The 17633-nt window shown below is 44.7% G+C and overlaps 1 protein-coding gene across 1 annotated transcript in view; it reads right to left on the bottom strand.

Moving 5' to 3' along the window:
• LOC309549817 (uncharacterized protein) overlaps window positions 1-17633 on the bottom strand; it is a gene marked incomplete at its 5' end in the record, with an annotated part of 121941 nt that overhangs the window by 35430 nt on the left and 68878 nt on the right. The window contains 2 exon segments of the mRNA XM_082250320.1: window positions 10621-10764; window positions 10768-11730. Of these exon segments, the coding sequence (XP_082106446.1) occupies window positions 10621-10764; window positions 10768-11730 (1107 nt within the window).

Genomic DNA, 17633 nt, shown 5'->3' with positions numbered 1-17633 from the left:
ATCTGCATAACTAGATTGCTAGCTCTTGAGGCTACTGCTACTTTCCTGCACTGGGTTGATCACTCTTGTATGTCCACCTGCTACCATACATGACTGCTAAACCTTCCTGCATCCATCTGCTACTGTCTCACCTTCAAGTGTCTATCACCTACCACCTTCACTCAACCTATCCCTCAAACCCTCATCATTGTGTTACCACATACATAAAGTCACACTAGGAACCAGCTTGCTAATTGTGTGTATTTACTGGCTGAAATAAGACCTTCCACACATGATGAGTCATTGAGGTTGGGAATGGTATCTCAGCATATCTCTTACATGACTACTGACGTGGAACTATTTCTGCAGCTGAAAATCCACACCATATAAGAAACGCAGAAGCGTTACAGTTTCATCTCTGTGTATCCCCTGAGGCCAATCATTTCACTGGGTATATGGAGGGTTTACACCCACTCTAAATGTTCACATGAGACAAGTTGCAGAGGTCCCACACCGCTGCCTCCCATCTCCTGAGACTGCACTCAGTGACTTGGGTGTGAGACTATACAGACATATCCCTCCACCCGACACAGCCAGCAAATAACAGAGCAAGTAACCCCGGGAGAATTGTTCTGTCAGAGATCTTACTAGACCCAGGCATGGGGCAGAAAACCCGAAGAACATACCCCAGGTGCCTAGCTCTGGTAACTCCTATGGTGAAAATCAACATTACGCTTCCAGCTGAAACCCAGAATCTCCATAAATCCAGTCTAGAGACATAAATTGTGTCTGCAGCACAGAGAAGGAAGATTATCCGAGAGAAATACAGGAATACAGGACTGGGAACACAGCTCAGGAAAGTGACCAGGGGATTACAGGATGATATCACCCAGTCCCCGCCCTACTCTGGACCAATCAGTGAGCAGTATGGGTGGAGGAATGTATTTAGTGTTAATGATCCACCTGTGCTGATCTCTGTAGGAGTGTCCTCCTCTATAAATGTCCCCGTTATTCCATCCTCCTCCATAGACTGCTGATCATCCCTCACATACCTCTCTTCTTCTTCTGTTTTAATCTCAACTTTCATATCAATTGGATCTCCACTCTAAACCAAGAAAATGAGAGAAAATATCATCAGAAAACTATAAGGTCACTTAAAAAATCCACACATCATCTCCATGAGTCCATGTTCTAGATTCTCAGTCTGCTCCACCAACCTTGTAACAGTGAGGGATGGTGTGACCTTCCTGTGTGGAATCCCGGGAATACAGAGGACGGGGACATCTCTCTGGTGGGTTCCTGGTATTAGGTGGCTCCATCATATCCTTGTGTCCTTCTGAAAACTCCTCCATCACTCCATACTCCTCATCCTCCTCTTTATACTCTTCTTTAACATCAATATTATCATCCCCGAGGATTCCACTCTAAATATATAATAAAACATTCATTGTAACAAACATACTGTGTATAAATCAGAACTACCAATAATTGTCAGTCATCTACCTGATGATGGTGAGGGATGGTGTGACCTTCCTGTGTGGAATCCCGGGAATACAGAGGACGGGGACATCTCTCTGGTGGGTTTCTGTAGCTGGATGACTCCTCCATGGTGTCCTGGTACAGATCTTTGTGTTCCTTTAGAAACTCCGACTCCTCCATCACCCCATCCTCATCATCCTCCTCTTTTATCTCTTCTTTAACCTCAACTTTAGAATCTCTCAGGTTTCCACTCTGAATATATAATAAAAATGACATCAATGGTAACAATGCAGATAATGTACAGATCCTAATGATACTATCAGAGATTGTTCCTCATCTACCTGATGATGGTGGGGGATGGTGTGACCTTCCTGTGTGGAATCCCGGGAATACAGAGGACGGGGACATCTCTCTGGTGGGTTCCCATTACTGGATCCATCTGTAGGAAACACACACACTGACTGAATACATTGTTTCTATGTGTTTATCAGATGATGGGGGATCTAGGTGGAGCCTCCGTACTGCTCTCTCCTTTACAATAAAGTCTCCTCTTACCCGGTGATGTGAGGGGCGGCTGATTCTCCATCATGACGTCCTTGTAGAGATCCTTGTGTCCTTCTAAATACTCCCACTCCTCCATGGAGAAATAGACAGTGACATCCTGACACCTTATAGGAACCTGACACACACAATGATACAGTCACCATCCAGACACATCCCTTGTCTGTTACTGGATAATGTCCCAGAATTCCCAGCACCGCTCACCTCTCCTCCATGATCTCTCTGGTGACTTCCAGAATCTTCTTTGTATTTCTCTATTCTATCAGGGAGGGAGGTGGAGGCAATGTGATGGTCATATGATCTCCAGACCTCACAGGAGGAAAACTCTAGATCTGAACACAAATAGTAAAATCAAATGAAATTCCCAGAATCCTCCTCACCTCACCATTCAGGTTTCCATTTGATTAAAGCCCCACCTCAGACTGAGGTATAATTTACCCACACAGGACCCCCACACTACGCAGGGTAAAAGTTTGTTGCAGGCATTCTGACATCATTACATACAATGCAGGACCAACAGACCCACTTTGCTAGTGAGGATGCCAAGGGTCTGCCCACATCCTAAGAGCATGAGAAAAAAAAAAGCCAGATGGATGGACATTGGGGGAGGAGCTGTGAGGTCAGTGTGATGTCATAGGACATATAGACTCTGAATGGAGGGACATTTAGATGGGGAGATTTGAGGGGTCCTCTATATGAGGCTCCTGTGCTAACCAAATAATTGTTCTCGGGTGCCTCCTACTTCTCCTAAAATGAAGAGTGAACTTTGACCTTTACTATACAGAGATCTGTCAGGAATGTGTGAAAGTAATCTCTCATGTGAGCAGGTGACGTGCGGAGGAACGGAGTGTAAATAGCAGACAATTTCATCCAGAGCTCCTAATGGTGGGGATGGATTTTGCTGCATGCTGGTGCCAACTTTCCACCCCCCAGGGTCACCGCAGGGGTGGAGAAAAGCTGTGTAAGAGGATATGGAGGAGAGATGAGGAGGAGATCCAGGAATCAAGATAAAGGTCAGGACAAGCAACAGACGAGCGCATCCAAGAGATGAAGCCGGGGTCACTACACAGAAAATCAATCCAAGGAAACAACAGGCAGGACGAGGAATAGCAAGAAGGAGCTCAGAGACAAATGAGAATATTGCTCAGCCAATGGGAGATTATCTCAGCATGACTTACATAATGAAGGCGATGAGGGGGAGGGGAGGTGACCATAGATACATGGAAATTCAGCTGGTTCAGCAGGGATCGGTCACATTTCCATCCATGTGTGGTCACTGCCGGATAAAAGTCACTCGATCAGCAGGTGCAGCCAATAGCTTCATCACTGATCTGTGTATTCTGAGAGCGGAGGAGCGCCCTCCATTGCCAGAATACAATAGTGCAGCCAGGAGGATCCCCCCCATCCCCCTCCTAGGTAAGGATGGGGGAATCGCTTCAGTTTTTTTTCACTCATCACTCTGGCTGAATGATAAAATGGCCAGCTTTATACAGCAAGATATATTATTCATCAACTGGTCCCCCTGAAGGGGTTAATCTACGTATTACCTCCTCTGCCGCGCCAATTCCTGCATTGTCTTCTCTTTCTGTCCTACCAAATGGAATGTCCTGTCAGAATCTGACATCACTTCCTGTCTGCATTCCATAGAGACTTCCTGTCTGTATTCCATAGAGACTTCCTGTCTGGGTAGAAGTGAGATCACCACCTTGTGGAGCTCAGAGGAACTGCAGCCCTGAGAAACGTCTGGTAGTGTGAACACGTCCTTGTGCTGTGTGTGTATGTACTGTATATGCTTCCCCTTTCTCTCCTCCCTGAGTGTGTATGAAGAGGCGGAGCTCCTGCTGGAACAGCGGTCGGAGGAGGAAGCCGAGTCTAGGAGGGAGACTGACAGAAAGCGCAGCAGACTTGCAGGAGTGAGCGAGGAGGATCCAGTTCCTTTGCCATCGGAGGTAAGGAGAGTGTGAAGGATGTTTGTGACTCTGGTAGCTGAAAAGCTGGGAGTCATATTGCTCTGGTGAGTGGGGAAGCACTACTAAGGGGGCGCCCTCACCATCACGTGTGTAAGAGGTGGAAGAAGGCGTGGCTACACTACAGCTGGCACAGTTTGGAGCACGGAGAACTTTCACACCTTATCAACTTTTTATTAAGTTGCAAACTTTTTTGGAGCAACAGAACTTTGTTGAAGTAGATGCAAAGTGGAAGCAGTGGACTTGCAGAGAACACTATGTTGAGCAAAAAATATTGTATATTTAGATGAATTTGCACAGGTTTTTATTGTAAAGAAAATATTATAAGATTAACGAAGTAGGTGTAAAGTGGAAGCTGTGGATCTGCAGGGAACAGCATCTTGAGCACAAAGCACTTTATGCTGTATATGAATTTGCACATGGATCAGTTTAGGTAATTTATTGATAAACACCATAAGATGAATGAAGTAGGTGTAAATCTGGACCTAGGGAACACAAGGGAGGTGGAGTGGGAATCCTCCTATCCTCACAGAGCACCTTCCAGGTTCTCCACTCTCCTCCCTCTCATCATTTGAAGCTCACTGTACGTCTATTTTCTCCAATCTCCTCTAGAATTGCTGTGATCTATCCGCCCGCTGGACCGGTATTAACTTTCCTTGATGACTTCTCTGCTTGGCTACCCTACTTTCTCTCTTCTGAAATCCCCACAATCATTCTCAGCGACTTCATCATCCCTGTTACTACGAACACTTCTACTACTTCCAAACTTCTCAGTCTAACCTCCTCATTTGGCCTGAAGAAATGGGTACACAATGGATAGAGGCTTCTACTCACTCTGGTGACAACACCCTCAGCCTTGTATTCTCCCACCTATGCCCTCCATGCATCCTCTCCAACAATCCTCTCCCTCCCTCCAAACACCACTAGGGATGGGCGAGCGGTTTGGGCCGAGGATAACTTCACCGATCACCCAAATTTTCTGTGCATTCAGTGTTTTCATTTTTTTACTATTTACATCCCGCCGAGCGCACAGTCAATAGGTTGTTAAGAAGGGAGACTGGGAAGCCGGCCGCTGCGTCCTTAACAACGAATGAGTCTTGAGCTGTCAGTGGGCTTCCCCAGAATGTAAAAAAAAAAGAATTGCCGGCAAGAAAAAAATTGGGGAAAAATCGGCGTGGGGTCCCCCAAAATCCATACCAGGCCCTTTGGGTCTGACATGAATTTTAAGGGGAAATCCATGCCAAAATGTAAAAAAACAAATGGCATGAGGTCCCCCCAAAATCTATAACTGACCCTCATCCGAGCATGCAGCCTGGCAGGCCAGGAAAGGGGGGGACGAGTGAGTGCCCCCCCTGAATCCTACCAGGCCACATGCCCTCAACATGGGGGGTACGCCCCAAAGCACCTTGTCCCTATATTGATAGGGACAAGGGCCTCTTCCCCACAACCTTGGCCTGTGGTTGTGGGGGTCTGCAGGCAGGGGGGCTTATCAGAATAATGGAGCCCCCTTTAACAAGGGGGCCCCCAGATTCCACTCCCTATGTGAATGAGTTTGGGGTACATTGTAAAAATAAATGAGGCTAAGACCCATTTTTCACAATTCCTTTTATAGAAAAAATAAAAAAAAACAATGTCCCTCGATGTAGATCCATCGTCATTCACGAGGCCCACTGCACCTCTGGATCCCCCCAAAAAACACTCCACCCTCAAGGAATGACAGTCTGACAGTTTTTAAAATGGTAAGGAGCAGGGCCACCTGGTGACATCATCTGGTGGCCCGCCCCCTTGTGATGTAACAGACTGGTGCATGCTGGATTGGTGACATCATATGAGGCAGGGTCACCAAGTGACATCACCAGGTGGCTCTGCCCCTTACCCATTTAAAAACTGTCACCCGGCGGAGCAGGCATTCGACAGTCAGCCTTCCTCTTGGGCGGAGGTTATTTATTTTGGGTCGGCGGTGCATCGGTCGTTGTGATTGACGATGGATCTACATCAGGGGACATTGTTTTTGTGTTTTTTTTTTATTAAAGTAACTGTCAAAAACTGGCTCATGTCTTTATTTTTGACACATTTTTGGTAAATACTAGAGCAGAGTTGTGTTGGTTCCTCAAACCAAAGAGATGGGATTGTGTAGGCAGGTAACTTTTTTTTAAAACAAAATAATTTATTGTGCAAATAACAGAAATTGGAGAAGACAATCAAACAATATTATAGACTAGTGACAAACATTAGCGTATAGCCGCTTGGTTTCCATATTACTTTATGCAGAAAAGGTGATTCAGTTGTTTACTGTGAAGACATCCGGACATATACCTTGATAATGCACATAAGTACTCGGTTACCAACCTAGTCTATGCATTACAGGCCCACGCCAACACTCAGGATCTCGCTGCAATACGGGGGTGCAGTGGGGGGAACCAGCTCCACATTTCTCCACCTAAAGCACAGCAAGGTACACTGGGGAGTGTTTATGAAGCTACAAATATCTTGTGAACTATAATTTTTTTTTTAAATTGTCTATAAGATATCACAAGTTTATTACAATGTCACTAATTTCAGATTTGTTCACTTTTTTAGAAATATTGGTGATATCCTTGAAAAAGGCTTTTTCCTATAGCCGAAATGCGTCGGAAACCATTTCTTTCACTCAAATCCTCAGTCCGGATGTCTTCACAGTAAACAATGGAAACCAAGCGGCTATACCGCTAATGTTTGTCACTAGTCTATAATATTGTTTGATTGTCTTCTCCAATTTCTGTTATTTGCACAATAAATTATTTTGTTTAAAAAAAAAGTTACCTGCCTACACAATCCTATCTCTTTGGTTTGAGGAACCAACACAACTCTGCTCTAGTATATACATTAGGGATGATGGCAACCACTAATACTTTAAGTAGCTCCAAAGGCAACCCCCATTTTTGGTAAATGAGGGCCAGGATCTGGGGGCCCCCTTTTTCAAGGGGGCTTCCAAATTCCGATAAGCCCCCTGCAGACCCCCCTGCCCCAAAGCACCCCCCCCCCATGTTGAGGGCATGTGGCCTGGTATGGTTTGGGGGGCACTCACTTGTCCTCTGTCCTGGCCTACCAGGCTGCATGCTTGGATAAGGGTCTAATATGGATTTTGGGGGGGGAAGATACACCATTTCTTTTAAAAAAAAATTGTCATGGGGCTTCCCCTCAAAATCTATACCAGACCCTTGTCCAAGCATGCAGCCTTTTTTTGGCCTGGTATGGATGGGGTCTTGTATAGACGGTGGGGGCACCACGCCGTTTTTTCCCCATTTTTTATTTTCTCTGCCAACAATAATTATTTTTACATTCAGCTGTTTGCAGGGAAGCCCGCTGAGAGCTGAAGACTCTTTGTTGTAAAGGACGCCGTGGCCGGTTTCCCGGCCTCGCTTCTAAACAACCTATTGACTGTGCACTCAGTGGGATGTAAATAGTAAAATAAATAGAAGAAATGCAGAGCACACAAATTTGGGTGTTTTGCGAACATCTGAAGGGGCCATTTCGGGCTGAAGTTATGCTCCGTCCAAAATGTTCGCCCATCCCTAGTGGTGTTTAGAGAGAGGGAGAGGGTTGTTGGAGAGGATGCATGGAGTGCATAGGTGGGAGAATACAAGGATGAGGGTGTTGCCACCAGAGTGAGTAGAAGCCTCTATCCATTGTGTATCCATTGCTTCAGGCCAAATGAGGAGATTAGACTAAAAAAATTTAGAAGTAGCAGAAGTGTTTTTTTGTAACAGAGATGTTGAAGTCACAGAGAATGATTGTGGGGATTTCAAAGGGCCTGGTATGGACCGAGGGGGGACCCCCACATTGTTTTTTTTTTTTTATTATTTCTATTGCAATGGCCGGGAAAATCAATTTAAATGTAATTTTTTTCTTTATAAATGTCAGCTTTGCTGCAGCAGGTTCTATACACAGTACAGATACACCACTTTACAGGCAGACTAAAGGGATTCCCCAGGCTCTGTATTTAAAGGATTTTTTTCTTTTTTTTTTTCACTTAAACCATGATTTAAATCACTGGTCCTTTAAAAACTATATTTTGTAAAAAAAAAAAAAAAATTTGCATTGATAATATCAAAAATGAAAAAAATAATAATAAAAAAAGAAAAACATGCACAGAGAAATTTCGGGTGTTCGTTGAACACCCAGACGATGTTCAAGCCAAACTTATGCCCTTCCCGAACCAGTTGCCCATCCCTACTCCCTGATTATCTCTCGCCTCGACTACTGCAACTCCCTCCTCATTGGCTTACCTTTACATATGCTATCCCCCCTTCAGTCCCTAATGAATGCTTCTGCCCGACTCCTCCACCTTACAAATGGCTCAGCATCTGCTACTTCTCTCTGCCAATCCCTCCATTGGCTGCCACTCACCCAACAAATTTAAATTAGAAATACTAACGGTAACTTACAAAGTCATCCACAACTCGGCCTCCAGCTACATCACTAACCTGGTCTCAATATTCCAACCAAATCATCCTCTTCAATCTTCCCAATATCTCCTGCTTTCTAGTTCCCTTGTCACCTCCAGGACTTCTCCCGAGCCTCTCCTATGGAACTCCCTTCCCTAATCTGTCTCATTATCTCTTACTCTATCCACCTTTAGGTGTTCCCTGAAAACCCATCTCTTCAGAGAAGCCTATTCTGCCCCCACCTAACAAATGTACTTTTATTTTCTCCATCAGCCCATCCCCCACAGTTATTACCTTTTGTATCACTTGACCCTCTCTCCTAGATTGTAAGCTCTAAAGAGCAGGACCCTCCGATTCCTCCTGTATTGAATTTTATTGTAATTGTTCTGTTTGCCCTAACATTGTAGAGCCTGCGCAAACTGTTGGCGCTTTATAAATCCTGTATAATAATAATATATGACTGCCTAGTCCAGCCTCTCTCAGCCAGGGTTCCTCCAAAGGTTCCTAGGGGCTCCTTGTCACTTCCTTGGGCTGTATATGGAAGTGTCACCTACCAGACGTTTCTGGATACTGAAGTTTGTCATCATTGCACCGACACACACAATTACATTATTTAATTTATTATATTTTTTATTATAATTTTAATTTTAAACAAGAGTGCAGAAATAAATCAATAAAATAGTAAAAGAAGAAAAAATCCAATTGGACAGGAAAATGACTTGTCTGGAATGTGGAGGCGGAGTCAGTAATAATTTGTGTACAATATAATACACAATGTGTTACATTATTATAACAAAGTATTGTAGAAAAGATCACACCATAGAAAATGGGGGAGAGGAAAAAAATAAACCCGGATATGAAGGTGACATTTGTGTACGAGGAACACCTTAACAATTACCACCATTTTATTCTCCAGGGCCTCTGCTTTCAGAAAATATATGTTTGGGGGGTTTTATCTAATCTTCAGGCCCAAAATCTGCATTTTACGATGTGTGAAAAAATAATGCAAACACAGCTCTGGTATTTATGTCCTTCAATGTGTACTGTACTCATAAATACATGGGTGTGATCTCAGGGATTAGTATGCCCCCCCCCCCCCGACACAGGAAACTAAGGGGTCTATGCAAAGAATATGTTGGGTGAGTGTGACAAGCATGTGTCCAGCCGTGACAAATTCTGGCTGTATTCTAATAAACACAGTGATTTCTTATAATCGTCAGCTCCAACTAGTGGCCATAATGAGGTATTAGTTCCAAAATACCTCAATCAGGAAAAATAGTTCAATGCCGCATTATGGCCACTAGATGGACCCAATGATCATAGAAAATCACTGAATTAAATAAAATAAGACCAACATTTGTCATGGATGAATGAATGCGTGTCATATTTGTTCATCTATTTTAAAAAAATAAACATGTAAGTGAAGTGGTAACTATTGAGCCAATCCCTTCATCAAACCACACATAATATCTCCCTTCAAAGGGAAAACAGAAATTATTTACAGAAAATCAAACAGTATAAATATTTTCCAACCAATACCCTCCACCCAGACAAGATATGTAGAAATATAAAGACAAGCGGTGTTACCTCTCGTGCCGCATTCTGCCAAACCACCCAAACCCACACAGGAGCAAAGTTCTCACCTAGTTTATCTCCAAGTTCTCCTTCCCTCCTGTTGGGGGATGGGAGAAGGATAGACTGAAGACAGAAAGACATGCTTTGGGGTCACCACTGGTAAGTAGAGCCTTGAAATAAAGGACATCAACTTCAGAATCTCTGTCTTGTCTGTGTAAAGTTTACTGATAAAGATATATGGGATCTCACAGCTTCTAGCTCTTTAACCCGCTATATCATTATCAGTAACTGTCACACAGACAAGCAAGACATTCTGAAGGGCATTCCTTCATATCACGGCTCTACTTACCACTCTACACCCCAAACTTTACTCAGCCAATGAAAAGCCAACACGGTACAACACTTCATCCATGTCTTTGGTGATCTCTGATCTCCTTATCAACTGTTTCTTACATCATGAAGATCAGCCATGGAGTATATCTGAGGTGTATATCAGGGTGTGCTTCTTCCCCACATGTCCACCAACATTCATATAGAAGACATTTTCCGCACTCAAGGCACTCATACACCGCAAGGGTTGTGTGGGATCCCTGATGTACAGGAAGACAGGACTTCAGTGACAGGAATATGGCTTCTCCCCCATTAGTTCTCTGAGGTGTGTAAAGACTGGACTTCTGTGAAAAACATTTCCAACACTCAGGACAAGAATACGGCTTCTCCCCCGTGTGAGATCTCTGATGTATGTAAAGATTGGACTTCTGTGAAAAACATTTCCCTCACTTAGGACAAGAAGATGGCTTCTCCCCCGTGTGAGTTCTTTGATGTCTGGAAAGAGTGGACTTATTTGCAAAACATTTCCGGCACTTAGGACAGGAATACGGCTTCTCCCCCGTGTGAGATCTCTGATGTATGTAAAGATGGGATTTCTGTGAAAAACATTTCCCGCACTCAGGACAACAATACGGCTTCTCCCCTGTGTGAGATCTCTGATGTGTGTAAAGACTGGACTTCTGTGAAAAACATTTTCCACACTCAGGACAACAATACGGCTTCTCCCCCGTGTGAGATCTCTGATGTTTGTAAAGACTGGACATATGTGAAAAAAAATTCCCACACTCAGTACAGGAAAACAGTTTCTCCCCCGTGTGAGATCTCTGATGTGTATAAAGAGTGGACTTCTGTGAAAAACATTTCCCACACTCAGGACAGGAATGCGGCTTCTCCCCCGTGTGAGATCTCTGATGTGTGTGAAGATGAGACTTCCGTGAAAAACGTTTGCCGCACTCAGGACAGGAAAACTGCTTTTCCCCCGTGTGCAATCTTTGATGTCTGTAAAGATGGGACTTCAGTGAAAAACATTTCTCACACTCAGGACAGGAAAACGGCTTTTCCCCCGTGTGAGATCTCTGATGTCTGTAAAGATGGGACTTCAGTGAAAAACATTTCCCACACTCAGGACAGGAAAACGGCTTTTCCCCCGTGTGAGATCCCTGATGTGTGCGAAGATGAGACTTTCGTGAAAAACATTTCCCACACTCAGGACAGGAAAACGGCTTTTCCCCCGTGTGAGATATCTGATGTGTGCGAAGATGATACTTCCGTGAAAAACATTTCCCACACTCAGGACAGGAAAACGGCTTCTTCCCTGTGTGAGATCTCTGATGTGTGAAAAGAGAGGACTTCTGTGAAAAACATTTCCCACACTCAGGACAAGAAAATAGCTTTTCCCCCGTGTGAGATCTCTGATGTGTGTAAAGAGAGGACTTCTGTGAAAAACATTTCCCACACTCAGGACAGGAATACGGCTTTGTCCTGATGTGAGTTATTTTATGTTTATTAAGATGGCTTTTAAAATGGAAACACTTCCCGCACTCACTACAGGAAAACCCCTTATCTGTTGGAAGGACGGCACCGTCCCTCACAGTCTGAGGTTCCTCAGGATAAGAGGAATACGATGGTCCGGCACTGTCCCTCACAGCCTGAGGTTCCACAGGATAAGAGGAATACGATGGTCCGGCACCGTCCCTCACAGTCTGAGGTTCCTCAGGGTAAGAGGAATACGATGGTCCATCTACACTGTGTGGTGCCGGATGGACATTTGAGGTAGCCGGGTTTTCTTCTGGACTATACTGTGTGATGTCCTCATCTTCTATTTGACAGTCTGGAGACAAAGTGAGACAATCCTCTGAGGTTTTCCTCATCTCCTGTTCATCTACTAAAATAGAAATACAAAGATTATTACTAGACATCAGCAGATTGGTTCCCCTAAGCCAGGACTCCGCCCACATCAGGCAGCTTTGTCTCTGAGGATCTTACAATTCAACCCTCAAGGTAACTAGTAAATGGTAGAGGGTGACTAGGTGTTCTAGGAACCACATCCGGATCCGGGTCACGGCACCAATGTAGTGATAATGTAGTGATATAATATATTCGTAATAGTGGTATTAATTATTACTATAATGCAAGTTATTCTTGCAACGACCCAGTTCTTCCAGAGAGATGCATTTATTGAGACTTCACAAAAGAATAAAGATATTTGCAACAGATGACAAAATCCAACAGAGTAAATAGCAGTCTTTAGTCTTCTGATATGTAAAGTGCAACTTGCCTTCCAGCTGTATTAGGCCATAATCCACAAACCTATGTTCACATTAAAAAGACTATGTGTATGTGTATATATATATATATATATATATATATATATATATACAGGGAGTGCAGAATTATTAGGCAAATTAATATTTTGACCACATCATCCTCTTTATGCATGTTGTCTTACTCCAAGCTGTATAGGCTCGAAAGCCTACTACCAATTAGGCATATTAGGTGATGTGCATCTCTGTAATGAGAAGGGGTGTGGTCTAATGACATCAACACCCTATATCAGGTGTGCATAATTATTAGGCAACTTCCTTTCCTTGGGCAAAATGGGTCAAAAGAAGGACTTGACAGGCTCAGAAAAGGGAAAAATAGTGAGATATCTTGTAGGCATGTGACGGTATCAGATTTTCATGCTGCGATTAATTGATTAGGGTTTTGCCACGGTATACGGTATTATCACGGTATTCAATTATTAAACCTAAATTATTAAATTTCTACCTCACTTCAATTTCATTGCTGAATTTAGGGACTTTGGTTCACTTTTGCACATTATTATATAGTCAGTCAGTACAAACTCTGTGAACCAGGCCTAAAATAATCCATCAAGCAGTGTCTGGCCTACCTGGTGATGACTGGTCCTGGCGCTCGGCTCCGATCTGATAGCCTGGTCATTAGGGGCTAAATCCTTGCGGTCCAGAAGTGGTTAAACCCTGCAGGACCGTATCATGTGAATCAGGCCTAAAGCAATAGTAAAGTAATTTCCAAATAAAAACACCGCTCCTCCTGCAGGTTTAACCACTTCTGGACCGCAAGGATTTGCCCTCTTAATGACCAGGCCATCGGATCGGAGCCGAGCACCAGGACCAGTCATCACCAGGTAGGCCAGACACTGCTTGATGACTATATAATAATGTAATGTGGGCTGCTAGGCCTGTGTATGTATATCTATCTATCTCTCCTATCTATCTCTCCATCTCTCTATCTCTCCATCTCTCTCTCTCTCTCTATCTATCTATCTCTCCTATCTATCTAGTGACAGTATATGGTAAAATTACTTGCAGAGACTTGCTTGTAGAAGGCACTGTGTCTCTCTGAGCCCGGGAAAGAAGCATGTGGGTGTGTGCCGTCTGATTGGTTACAGGGAGGAGCTAAGTCTCTCACTCTAGGATCATATTACCAGAGCTGTTTCTATTGAGTGAGTGAATGAGTCATCCAGCTCACTGAAATGTATCAATTCTAAAGTCAGGCAGACTTGACAGAGAAACTCGGTATTTTAAAAATGCCACAATAACAATACCGTGGGTATGCAATACCGCGATATATCGAATTACCGAAAACCGGCATATGTCTAATATCTTGCAGAGGGATGCAGCACTCTTAAAATTGCAAAGCTTCTGAAGCGTGATCATCGAACAATCAAGCATTTCATTCAAAATAGTCAACAGGGTCGCAAGAAGCGTGTGGAAAAACCAAGGTGCAAAATAACAGCCCATGAACTGAGAAAAGTCAAGCGTGCAGCTGCCAAGATGCCACTTGCCACCAGTTTGGCCATATTTCAGAGCTGCAACATCACTGGAGTGCCCAAAAGCACAAGGTGTGCAATACTCAGAGACATGGCCAAGGTAAGAAAGGCTGAAAGAAGACCACCACTGAACAAGACACACAAGCTGAAACGTCAAGACTGGGCCAAGAAATATCTCAAGACTGATTTTTCAAAGGTTTTATGGACTGATGAAATGAGAGTGAGTCTTGATGGGCCAGATGGATGGGCCCGTGGCTGGATTGGTAAAGGGCAGAGAGCTCCAGTACGACTCAGACGCCAGCAAGGTGGAGGTGGAGTACTGGTTTGGGCTGGTATCATCAAAGATGAGCTTGTGGGGCCTTTTCGGGTTGAGGATGGAGTCAAGCTCAACTCCCAGTCCTACTGCCAGTTTCTGGAAGACACCTTCTTCAAGCAGTGGTACAGAAAGAAGTCTGCATCCTTCAAGAAAAACATGATTTTCATGCAGGACAATGCTCCATCACACGCGTCCAAGTACTCCACAGTGTGGCTGGCAAGAAAGGGTATAAAAGAAGAAAAGCTAATGACATGGCCTCCTTGTTCACCTGATCTGAACCCCATTGAGAACCTGTGGTCCATCATCAAATGTGAGATTTACAAGGAGGGAAAACAGTTCACCTCTCTGAACAGTGTCTGGGAGGCTGTGGTTGCTGCTGCACGCAATGTTGATGGTGAACAGATCAAAACACTGACAGAATCCATGGATGGCAGGCTTTTGAGTGTCCTTGCAAAGAAAGGTGGCTATATTGGTCACTGATTTGTTTTTGAATGTCAGAAATGTATATTTGTGAATGTTGAGGTGTTATATTGGTTTCACTGGTAAAAATAAATAATTGAAATGGGTATAGTGTATATTTGATTTTTGTTAAGTTGCCTAATAATTATGCACAGTAATAGTCACCTGCACACACAGATATCCCCCTAAAATAGCTAAAACTAAAAACAAACTAAAAACTACTTCCAAAAATAGTCAGCTTTGATATTAATGAGTTTTTTGGGTTCATTGAGAACATGGTTGTTGTTCAATAATAAAATTAATCCTCAAAAATACTCATTTGCCTAATAATTCTGCACTCCCTGTATATATTTATACACATACATATACAGAATATCCTATATAAATAATGCAACAATGGTGCCCTCTGCATGAGCAGGCTAGGTAGTGAAACTTCATTAAAGAAACTTTAGCTAGACACACCCTTAGTGGCTGTCCCTTCAGACATTACCCCAGACACATAGAGCTTACTAATCAGTTTCGTAGCAAGCAGTACAGGAAATACAACCAACCCCAAAATAGAGGGGCGGGGGCTGCGTCTGTCAGAGGACTCAGAGAAAATAAGTTTACGGTAAGTTCTTACAAAAATTCTATTTTCTCTTAAGTCCTCCTAGATTCATCACAATTGGGATGTCCCAAAGCAGTGTAGATGTTAATGGGTGGGAACAAATGCAACCAACAAAACAGTAACGTGTCCACAAGGCCAGAAAAAAACGTAGCCAACAGGGCAACAGAAGCTCAACCAACAGGAGCTAACCTAAGAAACAAAACTTTTCCCCAGGAAGAGAAAAGCAAGTCTCTTCAACAAACCGCAGCCTGTAAAACTCAAAGGAAGCATCCGAGGATGCCATCACGTCAATCTTGTAGAATTTGGTAAAAGTGTGCACAGACGACCAGGTCGCAGCTTTACACACCTGAGCCACAGAAGCCTGATGGCGAAAAGCCCAAGAGCCACTCATAACTGTAGTAGAATGCCCTCACAGGGAAAGGAGGAACCTGACCCTTCAGTGAATAGGCCTGCACAATAGTCTGTCTGATCCATTTGGAAATGGTTGCTGCGTCAAACCCTTACGAGGTCCCTCAGGAAGGACAAACAGGGAATCAGACTACCTAAAAGAGTCCGTGGCTAACAGGTAAACCCTGATTGCCCGGACCACATCCAGCGAATGCAAAGCAAATTCCTTGGGATGCTAGGGCTTTGCACAAAGCGAAGGCAAAACGATAACCTCATTGAGGTGGAAGGCAGACACCACCTTAGGGAGAAAGGATTGGCTGGATCGCAGAACTACCTCATCTCCATGAACGACCAGATAAGGCAAACGGCAGGACAGAGCCGCCAACTCAGACACACTGCGAGCAGAGGTAATAGCCACCAGAAAAGCAACGTTCTGGGAAAACACAGGCGGAGAGATTTCTCTGATATTTTCAAAGGGGGTCATTGCAAAACGGACAAAACCATATTCAGATCCCACGGAGGCAAAGGGGATCTCCTAGGAAGAGCCAGATGAGGCACCCCTTGAATAAAGGTGCGAATAAGTGAATTAGTTGCCAAGGAACGCTGGAAGTAAACGGCCAAGGCTGACACCTGACCTTTAAAACGCCAAACGTTGGTCCACTCCTTTCTGCAAGAAAGCCAATACCCCTGCCACCGAAAATGAGCGAGGATGTAACCCCTGCGACTCACACCAGGCAAAGAATGCCTTCCAGGTACGATAACTCTTCCTGGAGACAGCCTTCAGAGCGCTCAGCAAGGCAGGAATCACCGCATCGGAGAAACCTCTGACTCTCAAGCCGTTAAAGCCAGAGACCAGAAAGCAGGATGGAAGACCAGCCCCTGAGACAGCAGATATTCCCTCAGAGGCAGCCACCACATAGGCTCGACAACCATCTTTACAAGGTCTGTGTACGAAGACCGGCGAGGCCAGTCTGGGGCCACCCGAATTACCTGCTCCTCTTCCAACGCCAATCTGCGGAGGAACTCTGACAACAGTTGAATCGGAGGAAAGGCACAAAAAGCAGCAAATACCAGTGCCAAGGCACAACCAACGCGCCAGAGGATCTCGAGCCCTGGCCACAAACCTTTCAACCTTTCTGTTCAGACGAGACGCAAACAGATCCACTTCCGCTGTCCCCCACTGGGATCCGAACACCTCTGGATGCAGGGACCCTTCCCCCTGATCCAAGGACTGACGACTCAGATAGTCCGCCTGCCAGTTCTCCACTCCAGGAATGTGAACAGCGGAGAGAGCTGGAATGAGTGCCTCGGCCCAAGTCAGAATTTCAGCCACTTCCTGGGCCAGCCAGGCACTCCTGGTGCCCCCTTGATGATCGACGTAAGCCACAGCCTTGGCATTGTTGGACTGTACTCGAACTGGGAGACCGTGCAGCCGAGGCGCCCAAAGGAGCAAACAGAGAATGAACGCCATGAGCTCCAGGACAGAGATCGGTGAGAAGGATCGACAGATCGCCCAACAGGGTCGGGTGATAACCCGCTCTCAACAGGAAATCGTCCAGATACCCGAATCGGGTGAGGGTTTCCCTTCATGCAGAGGAGGAATCATCTGCAGAGCCAGACTGGCTAGTCTCTGGCCCATCCGGCTCGTCCTCTCCGGAGAGTCTGAATGGTGTACCTTTTTCCTGCGCCCCTCAGGCACGAAAAAGCCCCCGGTGAGCCTTAAAGGAAGGTCCCCACTTATCTCGGGGTGCCT

Source organism: Pelophylax lessonae (genome assembly GCF_965119305.1).
Source record: "Pelophylax lessonae genome assembly, chromosome: 3".
In the NCBI taxonomy this organism is placed as follows: domain Eukaryota; kingdom Metazoa; phylum Chordata; class Amphibia; order Anura; family Ranidae; genus Pelophylax; species Pelophylax lessonae.
Note: the sequence above shows the minus strand (reverse complement) of the source record. Positions and strands in the feature narration are given on the sequence as shown.